At 41.2% G+C, this 17,261-nt stretch overlaps 1 protein-coding gene across 4 annotated transcripts in view; it reads right to left on the bottom strand.

Annotated features, from left to right (window-relative positions):
- MIER2 (MIER family member 2) overlaps positions 1-17,261 on the bottom strand; it is a 40,450-nt gene that overhangs the window by 6,691 nt on the left and 16,498 nt on the right. For all 4 annotated transcript variants that reach the window (XM_043978339.1, XM_043978338.1, XM_043978340.1 and 1 more), the window contains 3 exons: positions 4,238-4,389; positions 2,918-2,999; positions 2,740-2,834 (listed from right to left, as the gene is read on the bottom strand). In XM_043978339.1, the coding sequence (XP_043834274.1) occupies positions 2,740-2,834; positions 2,918-2,999; positions 4,238-4,389 (329 nt within the window). The remainder of the gene's footprint in view (positions 1-2,739; positions 2,835-2,917; positions 3,000-4,237; positions 4,390-17,261) is intronic.

The raw sequence follows: 17,261 nt of genomic DNA, 5'->3' as shown, positions 1-17,261 counted from the left end.
CCAACTGTGGCCAGCTCAGGCCTTGTTTGACTCACAGGAAGGCAGTAAGTGCATCTCACAGAGAACCTCCCTATTCTTTCAGGCAGAATTGGTTCTTATAACATTTCTTCTAGTCCCAACTCTCTTCATGACTCCCTGTGGTACCCTGGCCTGTTCTTTTCCAAGCCCTAGTCTCCTTTACCTTCCCCATCTACTGTATCCTCTATTGTTCACAAATTCCCTTTCATCCTCTCTATTTTCCAATTATCTTCACTTCTATCTTCTAGCCCAACCCTGGCTTTCTTTTCTTTCTTTTTTTTTGGGGGGTGGGGTGGGGTGGGGCAATGAGGGTTAAGTGACTTGCCCAGGGTCACACAGCAAATAAGTGTCAAGTGTCTGAGGCTGGATTTAAACTCAGGTCCTCCTGAATCCAGGGCTGCCAACCCTGACTTTCTCCTGAAGACAGCATATCCTACTTTACAATCAATGCAAGCTCCTTCTCCAATACCAAAATGTATAACCTGGAAGCAGTTGGCATATTTCTTGTTGCCTACTGCCAGTTTCCAACCTTGTGTCACCATCACTCAGCAACCCACTCCTCTGAAGTTCACATCTTCCATTTATACAGCCCAGTCTAGAGGGTGCTGTCACAGGCCTTGCTGCAAGGCAATGACCAGCACTTGGCTCAGTCTTCTCCATTTCCAAGATCATGAACTTTCAAGTCCTCTTCTTTGGCTGTGATTCCCTGGCTTGCCAACTATCACCAGCCAACTCTTTACATCGTCCTGACTGCAACCTTTGGCCCTTTATTCCTAGTTCTTTCAGTTCATCGCCACCTCCTAGTCTTGATAGTTTGAGCTAATCAGTTCAGCACAGTAATTCCTCTACCCTTGAATTCCTTGCCCTCAGTACTTCTACTACTGCCTTATTAATTAATACTCAAACCTGAGTCATCCCTGCCTTTTTTGGAGAATTAAGTCCACTACCTATTCATCTTGTCTTAACACCAACTGGGCCCTCCTCACAACCCTTTTCACCTCAGATTCACTCCCTATCCTAGAGCCCCAAATTTCTTCCCTTTCTTGACTTCATACCAGTTCCTTCAGATATTTTCCCCTCTTGCTAATACTCAGTCACTTATCTTGGATCTCATCTAATCTATGTGCTTAAAAAAATCCTCCCCCAGGGGGTGGCTAGGTGGCGCAGTGGATAGAGCACCAGCCCTGAAGTCAGGAGTACCTGAATTCAAATCTGGCCTCAGACACTTAACACTTACTAGCTGTGTGACCCTGGGCAAGTCACTTAACCCCAATTGTCTCACTTAAAAAAAAAAATCACCCCCCCTCCCCTAACCTCCTGCTATTCCCTCCACCTACAACCCACAAAGAGCCTTCCACACTGGTTATCTCACCCTCTCTTAACTCTTCATCCTTTATCATCTGGCAATTCTGACCTGAATCACTTTATATACATGGTTTTCCTCCAAAGGTCACCAATGACCTCAGAATTTTTCAATCCTTCATTTCTCCCTCAGCTCTCATTCTACCTGATCTTTTTACAGCATTTGAATACCCCTGCCCAGACCCCTAGCCTTCCCTTCTGGGAAGCTGCTCTCCCGATGCTTGAACCTTTCTCACGACTTCTGTTTCCATGGTGATTTCATGCTTTCTGCTCTCCCTATTAAGTATGGGTGTCCCCTTGCCTATGTTCTAGGGCTTAGTCTGTCTGCACCATGTCTCTTTCTGTAATTTCATCTGCTTCTATTTGTTCAATTATCACCTCTATGCAGACAGACTCCTAAATAAATATTTCCCCCTAATCTCTCACATTAACTTCAGCTTCCTTTCTCCAATTATCTGCTAGCTATCTCTATCTGGATAGCCTCCTCAAACTCAATATATCCCAAACCAAACTTTTCTTCCCTCTAAACATACTCCTCTTCACTGACATTACTACTAACTAGGCCTAGGCATTTAGCATCCTTTGTCTGGTCTGCTATAATACCTCCTAATTGATCCTGAAATCGCCGTTTCCGCCCCTTTGCCCTAACCCCCTTCCAAATCTTTTCTCTGTTCAAGTCATTTTATACATAGCTGCCACAACTGTCCTAGGACAAAGATCTCACCACTTTCTTGCTCAAAACTTTGGTTACTTCTTATTACCTATAAAATACAAACTTCTTGGGGTGGCTAGGTGGTGCAGCGGATGAAGCACCAGCCCTGGATTCAGGAGGACCTGAGTTCAAATCCGGCCTCAGACACTTGACATGCACTAGCTGTGTGACCCTGGGCAAGTCACTTAACCCCCATTGCCCCCCCCCCACAAAAAAACAAACCCCACAAACTTCTTTTCCCAGCATTCAAGGTTCCAACCTACCTTCCTAGGCTTATTTTACATTATGCATGTTCATGTACTCTATATTCCAGACAAAGGTTAGTCCCAGACCTCAACATGCAGCACCTCCATTTTCAGTGCTACAGGCTGTCCCCCATGTCCACCATACATTAAACTCCACGTCTCTGCCTTCTGGAATTCTCATTTTCTTCCAAGGCTCAGGTACCACTTCTACTATGAAGTCTTCCTTGACTCCCAGAGCTGAATGTGACCTTTCCTTGTCTCCTTCATACCTTAATTCAAGCCATAATTGTGTGTGTGTTGCCTTTTCCCCCCAGCAGATTATAAATCCTTCTTAGTGCTGTGCCCAGCATAGAGCAGGAGCTTAAGAAATATTTGTAAAATTCCAAACTATGGGTTCCATACCTTGTTCGCCTGTATCAGATGGAAATTTTTCCCATGGACCCTGAAGCCATGCTCAAAATTCCTACATTCTTCATCACTCCATGCACAAAGTTCATCTATAATAAGAAAAGACAGTAGGCTGTAAGTTGGGGCTCAAAGAAACTGAGTGGGCCAAGAAGCCACAGGCAGGCCCTCTCACCTTGGATTACTTTCACGTTGAACTGCAGCCTCCGAAGTGCCTCTTCCACGTTGAAGTTGCATTTCACCAGCTCATACAGGGCCTAGAGATAGCAGAGAGGCTATGGCTGAGTCCCCTACATCCCACATCTCTAGAAGCCCAAGTTGAAAATGACCAAGTTACCACTCTCAATGACAAGTCCCTGGAGCCGTGGTCACAAGGGGCCTGCCCTTAATCCTGGGAGGCACAGATTGTAGAGCTTACCTGCTGATATTAAAAGCCAGGGCCTGGGCTCCGGTCAGGTGCCTCTCTTCACTATTAGTCTTGACAGAGGTACAGCCATATGGTTGGGCCCCAGTTAGTACAAAGTACCTCCAGTTAGGTACCAAAAGGAATTATAGAATCACAACACTCAAAGGGACACCACAAACCAGCTGGAATACCCCTCTCCTGCCTCACTCTACACAAAAGGAAACCAAAGTCCAAGGACTGGATCAGGAGAAAGAGAGAAAGAGTGAAAGAGAGAAAGAGAGAGAGAGAGAGAGAGTGAAAGAGAGAGAGAGAGAGAGAGAGAGAGAGAGAGAGAGAGAGAGAAAATAACTTATATCATATCGGATGCTGTCTTGAGGAGGGGGGAGAGAAGAAAGGAAGGGAGAAAAATCTGGAACTTAAAATCTTACAAACATGAATGCTGAAAACAATATTTACCTGTAATTGGAAAATAAAATACTACCAAGAAAAAAAAGAGAATCTAGAGCTACCTTTCTTTGACTTGTTATAGAGACAGAGATGCAAACACTCTGCTCCAGGTGCCAAAGCCTCTCTCATCTGGCCCAGACTCAGAACTGTGGTACTCAAAGCACAAGGCCATCCTCAACGTGCCAACAGGCCAAGCTTTGTTCACCCTCCAGACTGTAGTGCTTGGCTGCTTTTCGTGATGCCAAAGAACAGGGTAGGAAGAGGCTCCACACATGCCAACCTTCCTATAGCTCACCATGTGTTAGACATCCAGGAAGTCACAAAGCCTTTTGTGAACTGGTTTACATTCATAGTTTGCCCTAATCTTGTGGAGGAAATGAGTTCTCTACTCATTTACTCTCAACTAAGTAAATTAAGAACAAGACTTAATTCTTAAGCTCTAGAGCCAAGAGGGAGCTAGTCCAATTTCCTCATTTGAAAGATAAGGAAATTGGAAGCCCAAAGAGACCATCAGTATTACCTAGGGTCACCCATGTAAAAGAGCCAGGATTCAAATGTAGGCTCTTTAACTCCTTGTCCTAAACAGGTTCAGGTGACCCTTCCCAGGAGTGTGGGTGTATCTTCCTTCCCACTCAAGCTCACCTGCTCATTGTCTTTCACAGCTACCCCAACAGGAATCTGAGAGTCAGCCATCTCCTCCCACTGCCGGTTCACTGCCCGGTACAGAAACTCTTCTACTTCCCCTTCGGGAAGGACATTGGGATCCCATAGCAGCTGGTCTTCTTTCTCATAGACTGAGGAAAGAACAGAGCCAAGGGACACATTGACAAGATGATGGCTATAGCCTAATCAGCCTGAAATGGGGGGGGGGGCGGCGGCTGTGCAGGGGTCAAGAGGCATAACAAGAACTTAGTCTGCAAGGGCATTATGCTACAAAGTTTCAGGCAATTTTCCTCCTACAATCATTAGCATTACTTCTGGATGTTTCTAGCACTATTTAGCAAGGATTTTTTTTTACACTTATGACTAGGCCATGTCAAACCTTTACCATAGTTTACTACACATCTCATCCTGGCATTCAAGGGATCATCACACTGCTACCCCCACCCCTTTCCAGCCTCCAGGCAACTCAAATGCTGTGCCAGCTACCAAGCAAGCTGAACACACTGTCATATTTTTGTTCCTGTTGTTCCATATGCTTGGAACAGCTTCATATCCTGGAAAGAAGGGAGAGCTCTGGAAGGGTCTATACTCAGTAGGAACAGGATAGGAAATAGGCCCTAAGAAGGGCAGAGTGCCATTGGATATTAGGATGTACTCTTCTGAAGAGATCCAGGGAATCAGAGAGGAGGTACATGGTGGGGAGAAGGTAGGGAAACAGTGATAAAATAATGGAATTTGGCAGATACTCAAAGGCCCACCTGGAGATTAATCTAAACTGATTGAATTAAGTGAGCGTGATTGACTTTTCTGGTTAGCCTACTTCAAGTTAATTAGATTGTAACCACACCTGACTGGCCCTTGAGAAGGAATTGTTCTCAGAAGGACTCTGAACTCAACTCGAGACCACCCTCAAGTCCAGTGAGCCAATGGATTTGGATGACACTAACCAATCCAGCTTGAAGCAGTATGTAAGGACTGCCTCTGTTCCAGACCTATAAAAAACTTCCACACTCAGTTTGAAAAGAGTTCATGATTGAAGCAGTTTGAGGGGAGTTCATGCTTGAAGCAGGCTCGTGGTAGAGGACTTGAGGAACAACCAGACCAGTCTGAACTCTAGGTTAGATAGGCCTTTTCTTAACTCCACATGTTCTTTTTTTTTCTAATACCTAGTATGCTTCAATAAATGCTTAATGCCCAAAGACTGGTGCTAAAGCTTCTAATTTAAGGCGACCACACATTAGATTTCTTAGACATCACAGTTAGATTTTAAACTTCATAAAGCCAAATTAGAACCCAATGCCCACATTCTGCTCTCAGGGTCTCCTTTTAAGCTCCTCTGTCCAGGCTCTGCCAGGCCCTATTGGAAGAAGAACTGAGTCATCTCTGTGGAACCCATATCCTGCCAGCCAACTCCTGGTTTCTGGATGAGATGTCTCCTACTGATCTCATGCTGGCAGGGAGCTGGATGACCCTAATCCTCATACGAGGCATTCTGTTCCTTCAAAAGCCAGAGTTGTCGCTGTCTCTAGCAAGGCCTGACTGAAATTGACTTGATGGGAGAAGGGACTCTGGGGAGAGAGTCAGATGTCTGGAACCCCAATTCCAACAGAAAGGTCACATTTTTTGGTGACCTTTATACCTGGAGTAGCCCAGAAGGGGAGAACAAGTGAGGCTTTTAGAAGCCAAGCTTATAGGGTGAGTTCAGGCCAAAGCAGAGGAAAGAGACATGAAAGAGCTACTGGCGCAGAAAGGGACACTGAAGGGGAATCTCAGACCTTTCTTTTCCTCTCAGAACCACAGTAATGAACAGTATCTCAGAAGCCTGATCCAAACCTGGTAGTCGTCCAACCTCTGTTTAAAGACTTCCAGTCAAGGGAAATGCAAACGAGCAGGGATGTTGGAGCTTTGGATCTCTGTCAGGAAGTTTTCCCTACATCGGGCTTAAATCTGCCTCTTTGTAGCTTCCTCCCATTACTCCTAGTTCTTGCCTTTGGAGCTAACCAAAACAAGTCTAGTCACCTCTTCCTTATGCCATATGAAGACTGGTTAGGGATATTTCACCAAAAAAAGGTAAGAGAGAAGGGCTATATCGTAAGTATGAAAGTGTTGTTTTATGGAGATAATCATCAATATTGGAGAGCAGAGCTGTCTTGGCAGAGGGTCAGCAGTTCCAACATGCTTCAAAAACATGCCTCTTAGAGGGATGAGGCCCCAGGAATCCATGGGCCCCTGCTGTGATGGTCAGACAGGTCCAGTAACTAACCGCATGTTGGCTCTGCTGCTGAGCACATACCTTTCCACCACTCCCATCTCTTCCTCAGGGATTGAGGATCAAATCCATATTACCTTTGGTACTACAAAGGGTGTGTGTCAACCTACAGCCCTATGGCTCTCTTAAGTATTACTGTGCTTCTGAATTGTTGTTCAATCAGATGGAAGATCCCTAACTACTACTCCCTGCTCCTCCTGCGAGCCAACCCCCGGCTCATTCTAACTCCCCCTTTCATTGTTCCACCACCCTCCCCTGGAATGGCTACACAGCACACAGGGCCAAGCACACACCCCTAGAGTACTCCAGGAAAGCCTTTTCCAAATTGACATCAGGCCGTTCAAGGCCAGTCTTCTACCCTTGATCCCCTCCACACACTGTACGGTCGAGTACACGGGCCTCTTGTGACGCCCTTCACTCCATCTCACCTCTGGGCCTTTGTTCCGGTTGTCCCCAACGCCTGGAAGGCTCTCCCTCCTCACTTCCACCTCCTGGCTTCCTTCAAGATAGCTTGAATCCCAGCTTGGGCAAGCTGTCCTTCCCACTGATGCACTAGTGCCACTCGTTCATGCTATACATACTTTGTATTTACAGTCATTTGCATGTTGCTCCTCCATTAGAATGTGAGCTCCCTGAGGGCCTTTCTTTGCATTCCTAGTGCTGGCATACAGTAATTAATTAGTGACTAAAAAAACTATGCTTCAATCTGCATTCAGAGTCCATCAGTTTTTTCTCTGGAGGTGGATGCCATTTTCCATCCTAAGTCTTTCAGAACTGTCTTGGATCTTTGTACTGATCAGAATGGTGAAGTCTTTCCAAGTTGTTTATCTTGACACTACACTATTGCTGTTACTGGTTCTGCTCACTTCACTCAGCATCAGTTCATATAAGTCTTTGCAAATTTTTCTGAAATAATTTCTTTCCTTCCTTACACCACAATAATATTCCATCAATCATATACTACAGCTTGTTAAACCATTCCAACTGATAGGCATCCCCGCAATTTCCAATTCTTTGTGACCACAAAAAGAGCTGCTATAAATATTTTTGTACATGTATGTCCTTTTCCTTTTTCTTTGATCTCCTTGGATACAGACCTAGCAGTGTTGATGGATTTAAAGGGTATCTGTAGCTCTTTGGCAATAATTCCAAATTTCTTTCCAGAAAGGTTGGATCAGTTCACAATTCCATCAACAATGCATTTCTCAATTCATGACTTGTTCTTGATGGAAATTATGCTGATCACTGTTTCTTTTATTAAATTCCAGAATTTTACTAAGAAGTGAAGTCTAAACAGTTAGAAAATTCTTATCTTCTTAACTTATTAAAACCAAGAAATGAGCAGCTATGACAACTACGGATGCTATCATCCCTATCTACCTTGAGCTTTAGTCCTATTTTTCCTCTATGATCCTCCTCTTTCCCCATAAAAAACTTTCAAAACACTTTAAAAAAAATGTATTAGCGGGGCAGCTAGGTGGCACAGTGGATAAAGCACCGGCACTGGATTCAGGAGGACCTGAGTTCAAATCCAGCCTCAGACATTTGACACTACTACCTGTGTGACTGTGGGCAAGTGGGCAAGTCATTTAACCCAACTGCCTCACCAAAAAAAAAAAAAAAGTATTAGCTTTTTAAAGCCGTCTTCAATTCATTCTTAGTTTTCACATCACTGATTCTTACAGAACTATGCCAGGTTTTTTTATTCACCCTCCATTACTTGCCCTTACTTCGAATTGTACTGGTCTCTCAAAACCCAAGTTGGTGGGGAAAAGACAAGTCAAGAGGGCAGAGTGAAAGCTCACAGCTGCCAAACTTCCCCTACAAAAAGATTGCAGAAAACACCAAACAGAATTCCAGGACAACTTAGGAAGGCCGAAAGAGGTTTGAGGACAGCGAGGTGGGCCCTGACCAGACATGTAGCATGGCAGAAACAGCACCAGCTATGCAGCAGCAGGAGTACCCAGGACAGCAAGGAGATCGAACACCTGGGCAGAAAGAGATCCTAGAAGACTCCTTTTACTAGTATTGTGTAAAGGACCAGGGCCTGTTTGGCAGCTCCTTCACCAATTACTCAGTTCCAGGTCAGAGAAGAGCATTCGTAGTGAGTCACTACTGGGAGGAGTATGAGCCCTATCTGGATAAGAACCAGAGTGCAGATCAGGAGGGCAGTGACCAGAATGCTTCTAGATCACACACTGGAAGCACCAAAAACTTAAGAGGCCCCTATTGACCTGAGAAAGCAGAATGACATAAAAAACAAAAACCTGGGCCAGTCATCTCCCTCCAAGAGGTAAACAGAGCCCAAATGTAACATTGGGAAAACTAATGAGATGCCAGAAAATTATAAAAAGAGAATGAACAGTATGGTAAAAGATGCACAAAAAAATACTGAAGAAAATAACTCCCTAAAAACCAGAATTGGCCAAATGGTAAAAGGGGTACAAAACCTCACTGAAGAGAACTTCCTAAAAATTAGAACTGGTGAAATAGTAAAAGATGACTTCTGAGACATCAAAAAAACAATAAAACACGGGGCAGCTAGATGGCACAGTGGATAAAGCCCTGGATTCAGGAGGACCTGAGTTCAAATCGGGCCTCAGACACTTGACACTTACTAGCTGTGTGACCCTGGGCAAGTCACTTAACCCTCATTGCCCCGCAAAAACAAACAAACAAAACCAACAACAAAGAAATGATAAAACAAAGTCAAAAGACTGAAAAAATAGAAAATATGAAATATCTTATGAAAAATAACTGACCTGGAAATTAGATCAAGGAAGAGACAGTTTAAAAATTACTATACTACCTGAAAGCCAGGATCAAGAAGTTAATAATGGAAAACTGCTCAAATATCTTACAACCAGAGAGCAAAATAGAAATTTAAAAGGATCTACTGATCATCTCCTGAAAGAAATCCCAAAATGTAACTTCCAGGAATACAGCCAAATTCCAGATATCACACAGGTCAAGAAGAAAACACTACAAGCAGCAAGAAATAAACCATTCAAATACCACAGTAAGGATCACAGAAGATTTAGAAGATGACATTCTAGAAGGCAAAGGAGTTAGGATAACACAACTAAGAATAACCTGCCTAGCATAACTGAGTATAATCCTAGAGGAAAAAGTAGATATTTCATGCAAGAGAATTTTCAAGCATTCCTGATGAAAAGGCTAGAGCTGAACAGAAAATCTGACATTCAAACACAAGATTCAAGACAAGCACAAAAAATGAGTGGGAAATCATAAGGGAATTACATTATTATTTTTTTTTGTAGGGCAATGGGGGTTAAGTGACTTGCCCAGGGTCACACAGCTAGCGAGTGTCAAGTGTCTGAGGCTGGATTTGAACTCAGGTCCTCCTGAATCCAAGGCCTGTGCTTTATCCACTGTGCCACCTAGCTGCCCCCTGAAATTACATTCTTATGTGGGAAGATGAAACATGTAACTCCTTTAGTATCATTAGGACAATTAGAAGGAACCTACTTAGAGAACATGGGTGTGAATCTATTATGTTGGGATAATCTCAAAAGAAGAATAGAAGGGTAGAGAAAGCAGTGAGAAGAAGGGAAAGGAAGAAAGGGGAAAACTATCTAACATTTTAAAAAGGTGAGAAAGAAGAGCTTTTACAACTGGGGGGGATGATGGGAGGAATATAGGCAACAGAAGAAAATATAAATACACACAAAACTGGACAGAGAAATTCATCTTAACCACAGAGAAGTAAGAGGGGGAGGGTCTAAGAGAAAGGGGGGGAGGGGGAGGAAAAGCAGTCATAAGAGAGAAAGTGGATTAAAAGAGACAATAACCAGAAGTAAAACAGATTTTTGAGGAAGGGACAGGCTAAAAAGGGATAGAAGAGAACAGGATGCAATTATAACAGTGAATGTGAATAGGATGAATTCACCCATAAAATAGCAGAATAGATTAGAAACCAGACTCTTAACAATATGTTGTTTACAATAGACATATTTGAAAAATAAAGACGGTGTTACAAAGAGCCTAGAGCAGAATCTATTATGTTTCTCTGAAGTTAAAAAAGCAAAGGTTGCAATCATGGTCTCAGATAAAGCAAAAACTGACTTAATTAAAAGAGATAATCAGAGAAACGATATTTGGCTAAGGGGTATCATAAAAAATCAATAATGAACAAATATTAATAAAAATAGCATACCATTCAAATTCTTGAAGGAAAAGCTAAATGAATTACAGGAGAAAATAGTAACTATATTATTGGGGGAATCTCAATTTACCTCTCTCAGACCTAGATAAATCTAATTATAAAATAAATAAGAAGTTAAAAAGATGAAGAGAATTGTAGAGAAGTTAGATATGATAGACCTCTGGAGAAAATTAAATGGGAACAGAATTATGCCTTCTTTAAAAAAAATAAAAAAATCAGCCAAAACTGACAATGTACTATGGCATAAAAACCTCACAAATATAGAAAAGCAGAAATATTAAATGTACTCTTTTTGGACCATAGTACAATAAAAATTACATTCAATAAAGGGCCTTTGAAACATGGATTTAATAATATAATCCTAAAAAATGAGTGGGGCCAAAGAACAAATCATTGAAACAGTATTTCATTACAAATAAAAACAATGGGAAGCTAGGGGGCTCAGTGGATAAAGCACTGGCCCTGGATTCTGGAGGACCTGAGTTCAAATCCAGCTTCAGACACTTGACACTTACTAGCTGTGTGACCCTGGGCAAGCCACTTAACCCTCATTGACCCACAACAACGACGACGAGACAATATACCAAAATTTGTAGGATACAGCCAAACCAGTACTTAAGGAAAAATTTATGTCTCAAAACACATTAAAGAGAGAAAGAACAGATGAATGAATTGGATGTAAATTTTTTAAAAAGACTAACACAACACCTAGAGGAATGCAAAATTTAAAATCTCCAATTAAATCCTGAAAATCAAAGGAGATTAATAAAACAAAGTTAAAAAACAACTATTGAACTAATAAAACCAGAGTTGGTTTTATTAAAAAAAAATAATTGGCTAATTTGATTAAAATAAAAAAGAAAACCAAATTACCAGTCTCAAAAATGAAAAGGGTGAATGCATGACTAATTAAGACGAAATTAAAGCAATTATTAGCAGTTATTTTGCCCAACTGTGCACATAAAACTGAGAATCTTAATGATATGGATGAATATCTACAAAAATATCAATTTCCCGGGTTAACAAAACAAGAAATATTTAAATAACCCTATTTTAGAAAAAGAAACTGAACAAGCCATAAATGAGCTCCCTAAGAAAAAACCCCCAAGAATCAGATGGATCTACAAGTGAATTCTACCAAACATTTAAAGAACAATCAGTTCTAATATTGTATAAACAGTTTGAAAAAAACAGATAAAACGAGTCCTACCAGATTCCTTTTATGACATATATATGGTTTTAATACCTAAGCCAGGGAGAGACAAAGAAAATTATAGCTTAATTTTCCCAATGAGTATTGATGCAAAAAAATTTAAATAAAATATTAGCAAGGAGATTGCAGAAATACATCACAAAGATCATACACTATGACCAGACTAAATTTATAACAGAAATGTAGGAATGGTTCTATATTTGGAAAACTATAAGCATAACTGACCAAATCAGTAATGAAAATCACAATCATTATTACATCAATAGATGCCAAAAAGGCTTGATAAAATACAACATCCATTCTTATTAAAAACTATAGAAAACTTAGGAATAAATGAAGCTTTTCTAAAAATAAGTGGCATCTATTTATTTTTTGTTTTGGGGCAATGAGGGTTAAGTGACTTGCCCAGGGTCACACAGCCAGTAAGTGTCAAGTGTCTGAGGCCGAATTTGAACTCAGGTCCTCCTGAATCCAGGACCAGTGCTCTATCCACTGCACCACCTACCTGACCCCAGTAGCATCTATTTAAAATCAAGAGCAAACATTATCTGTAATGAAGATAAACTAGAAGCCTTTCCAATAAAATGAGGGGTGAAAGAAGGATGTATGTTATCACCATTATTACTGAATATTGTACTAGAAATGCTAGCTATAACAAAACAAGAAGAATAAATTGAAGGATTAAGCATGGACAATAAATAAGGAAACAAGGTTATCACTCTTTACAGATGATATGATGATATGCTTAACCCTAGAGAATCAACTAAAAAACCTTTTGAAACAATAATCAATTTTAAGCAAAGTTATAAGACATAAAATAAACCCACATAAATGTGCCATTCTGGGTCATAGATCTAGTAACTTAGAAGGGTACCTGTGCTGGGGGGTTGCATTCCCAGGCAGGAAGAGACTGTGTTGGGGCAGCTAGATGACGCAGTGGATAAGCACCGGCCCTGGATTCAGGTGTTCCTGAATTCAAATCCAGCCTCAGACACTTACTAGCTGTGTGACCCTGGGCAAGTCACTTAACCCCAATTGCCTCACCAAAAAAAAAAAAAAAAAAAGAGCCTGTGTTGTCTATTGAGAAATGAGGAAGTTCAGAAGCAAGCTGCAGCAGAGCAGCTCAGACCTAGAAGCAGAGCAGGATCTCATTCCCAGCATCTAGCCCAACCAGGGCAAGAATTTCAGACCAAATGGGAATTTACAAGTCTATCACTGAACCAACAGAACTTTCCAACTGGCTGATGGTGCCTGAGTCCAGCAGCATCTACTGTTGCTCAGAACCAAACTTAAGTCATGAACTTCCAGAGCTCAGATTGGAGGTAGCAATTATCTTTTGGCTAGATTAGAACATTTTGAAAACAATAAAAGCTTGCCGTTTCCAAGCCTGTTTCTGAGATCCTGGAATAGCACTCAATACTTGAGGAAAAGAGCAATAGAACTAGAGCAAGTCTTACTTCTAGAAGTGGTACAGAGCCCAGCCCTAAAATTGAGTACAAACTCAGGGAGTAGATTGAAAAAATGAACAAAGAAACAAACAAAAGAATCCCATCATAAAGAGTTATTGTGGTATTAGGGTAGCTCAGGACAGACATCTAGAAGGAGAATGACTGAAACATCTACCATTAAAGTCTCAGAGAAAAACACAACTTGGGTACAAATTCAACAAGAATTCCTAGAAGAGATGAATCAAGAGTTAAAAGAATTGGAAAGGGAGTTAACAGCTTAAGACAAGACAATAAGAGGGAGCAGCTAGGTGGCATAGTGGATAAAGCACCAGCCCTGGATTCAGGAGGACCTGAGTTCAAACCTGGCCTCAGACACATGACACTTACTAGCTGTGTGACCCTGGGCAAGTCACTTAACCCTTACTGCCCTGCAAACAAAACAAAACAATGTTAGCTAAGAATCATTGGATGACATGACAAAAATAAGGGTCTAGATATATTGTGAAAAATCTTAAAACTGCCCAGATCTCTTAAAACTAGAGGGCAAAGCAGGAATAGAAAGAATCCACTGGTCACTTCCTGAAATAAGTCCCAAAATAAAAACTCCCAGGAATATTATAGCTAAAATCTAGAGCTTCTAGATCAAAGAAAAATTTCTGCAAGCAGCCAGAAATAAAGGAATCAAGTACCTAGGAGCCAGAGTCAGAAACACAAATAATTTAGCATCCACCACTATAAAGAAGTAGAGCTTGGAAGAGTATTACAGAAGGCAAAAGATGGGCTTATAGCTAAGAATAATTTACCTAGCAAAACTGAGCAAACTTAGAAACTCTCAAGTATCTGAGGGGGAAAAATGGACCTTCTATGAAATAAAGGATTTCCAAGAATTCCTAATGAAAAGAGCAGAGCTAGGTAAAAACTTTCAAGTTCAAATATAGGAGTTAAGAGAAACATATGAAGGTAAACAGGAATGAGCAATGATAAGGAATTAAACAAGGATAAACTGCTCATCAAGGGTTATAGGAGGATGGACATGGCCTGAAAGTAGTTTTATTATATCTTGATGATCTTAAGAATGAAAACAAAGAGGAAGAGGAAAACACTGAGGAGAGGAAGGAAGGAAAAAGAAGGTTATAGGGAAAGTTATCTCACATAATAAGAATGTGAATGTAGATATCTGTAGAAACAAGGTGAAAAGGTAAAGGGGAGTAGCTGGCACTTCAAATTCATTCATGAGAACTAGTTAAAAGAAGGAAGAATATACACACATACATATAACATCTGGGTACAGAAATATATTTCACTCAACGGAGAAATGCAAAAAAAAATAAGTTCTTTTTGAAGTGGCAAAGAACAGGAATTTAGGGGGTACCCATTAATTGGGGGAATTGCTAAGCACACTGTGGTATAGAAATGTGATGGAGTATTATTTTGATGCAAGAAATGAGGAAGAGGATGAAACCAGAGAAACCCGGCAAGACCTGTATAAAGAGTGAAGTGAGTAGAAACAGGAATAATTTTTACAGTGACTTTAAAAGGACTGGGACAAGACACAGTTCCAGAGGACTAATGATGAAACATACTACCCATGTAGAATGAAAGACATTTGGGCAAGTGGGGAGGGGGAATGTGACCACTGAGCCGGGTTGGGGGAGGGGGGTGGCAGGGAAGGATGGCAGAGTCAAGATGGTGGAGTAAAAGGTAACATTTTTATGTTAGTTACTCCACAATGACCTGAAAAGCAGACTAGACGAAATTCTCATTGGGAAAGCCAAGAAAAAGTCACAGTGAGTCATTCTTTCAGCCCAGAGCAGCTTAGGAAATTAGACAGAGAAGTCTGTGAACACTGAAGTGGGGGCTGGCCAGGAGCACAGCAGCAGGACAACAGTGATGAGTCCAGCAACAGTGCACTGAACCCCAAAACACACAATAAAACAGACCCAAACCTGGGTCAGGAACTCAGAGATCTCTGACTAGGAGGGCAGTGAACAGACTGCTCCACAGATCACACCCCTTTGAGAGCAATGAAAACTTATTGGCCCCCAGACTGAGATGCAATGTGACCAATGTGGAGATCGGTTTTGATTAATTATGGATGTTTCTAACAGGTTTTGTTTTTTCTTTAGCTCTCAACTGAGGGGAAGGGGGTTAAGATAGGTGGGTGAGAAAAAAGATTTTTTTGCTGATTTAAAAAAATTAATAATAGGGGCAGCTAGGTGGTGCAGTGGATAGAGCACTGGCCCTGGAGTCAGGAGTACCTGAGTTCAAATCTGGCCTGAGACACTTAACACTTACTAGCTGTGTGACCCTGGGCAAGTCACTTAACCCCAATTGCCTCACTAAAAAAAACAACAAACCAAAACAAACAAACAAAAAATTAATAATAAAATGAAAACAATCCTAACATCTTGTTATTAATGCCAACATAACCAACTAAATTCTGCTCTAAATCATCAGCAGAGGAATTCACTGTGTTAGGCAGAATCTCTGGGGACTACAGATTAGATTTATTTATTATGATCTTAAATTGATCCAGGTTAAGATGTTTATGTTGACACATCAGCATACATGATAGAAAAATTTTGGAAAAATGCCAACTGTCACTTAGAAGAAGTGCTAGCCAAGTACAGTCCTATGCTAGAGCAATTCCTCATGGATCTATGTTGCCAGGATGTTTGGGGTTAACATACTGAACAGCAGCAACACCCTGACTTGTTTTCCCCCTTTGTTCTGTTTATCCACTCTGAATGATAAACTCCCCTGCCTGTTCAACCATAGCCCAGGCTATTATATGCAAACTACATTAAATTATGAACTGGATGTTCAAAATTACTCCCAGACTGTAATCCTTGGGTCAAACAGGTAATCCCACAGGTTATACATGAAGCCTCAGTTCAAACTTCTATCTGACGCAAATCCAATGCTATAACGATGTTTAACTGTCCCCAATGCAGAAGTCACTTCATATGGCTTAGGATGTTTCGGGCCCATCTCCCTAAATCCACAGTGATAAAGGTAGAGTAACTTTCAGCCAGGTGTTGTCCATATCAGAGCTGAAGTGATCCTCTAAACTAAAGCTTTCAGGTCAGGAGGTATGGAGGCTATTAAAGTAAAACAGCAAGTAAACTAGTGTGATGCACTCTGAGAACCTGTCCCAGTAAGGGCACCCTTGTCCAAAGCTTCCCTCAAAACTATACTTTATACTTTAAAACTAGGGGGCTGCTAGGTGGCCCAGTGAATAAAGCACCGGCCCTGGATTCAGGAGGACCTGAGTTCAAATCCGGCCTCAAACACTTGACACTTATTAGCTGTGTGACGCTGGGCAAGTCACTTAACCCTCGTTGCCCTGCCAAAAAAAAAAGGAAAAGAAAAAACTATACTTTATACGTTAGGGTGGAGAGGTGGAGGGCATCAGGAAATAAACATGTCACCCATATGAAACAATTAGGAAAAAGAAAGGAAACTAAAATTTATATAATATCTATTATGTGCCAGACACTGTGCTAAGTACTTTACAAATATTATCTCATTTCATCCTCAAGATAAATCTAGGGGGTGGGTGCTATTCCCATTTTACAAGTGAGGAAACTGAGGCAAACAGAGTTCAGTGACTTGCCATTGGTAACACAGCTAGTTAAGTGTATGAGGCCAGATTTGAATTCAGTTCTGGACTCCAGACCCAGCCCCTTTCTTCACTGTGCCACTTAGGACATTACTTTCTTTAAATTTCCTTTTATAAGACCAATAGTGCTGTTCAGTTGACCTTATCTGTGAGGTAAACTGAAAAACTATAAAGGCAAAACAAACATCTCATTGCTCACCAGGAGGGTCATCTAAAACATAAAATCTGCATACAGTCGTTCAGTTGTTTTTCAATTGTGTCTGAC

This window comes from Dromiciops gliroides, chromosome 1 (assembly GCF_019393635.1).
Source record: "Dromiciops gliroides isolate mDroGli1 chromosome 1, mDroGli1.pri, whole genome shotgun sequence".
Lineage (NCBI taxonomy): Eukaryota > Metazoa > Chordata > Mammalia > Microbiotheria > Microbiotheriidae > Dromiciops > Dromiciops gliroides.
Note: the sequence above shows the minus strand (reverse complement) of the source record. Positions and strands in the feature narration are given on the sequence as shown.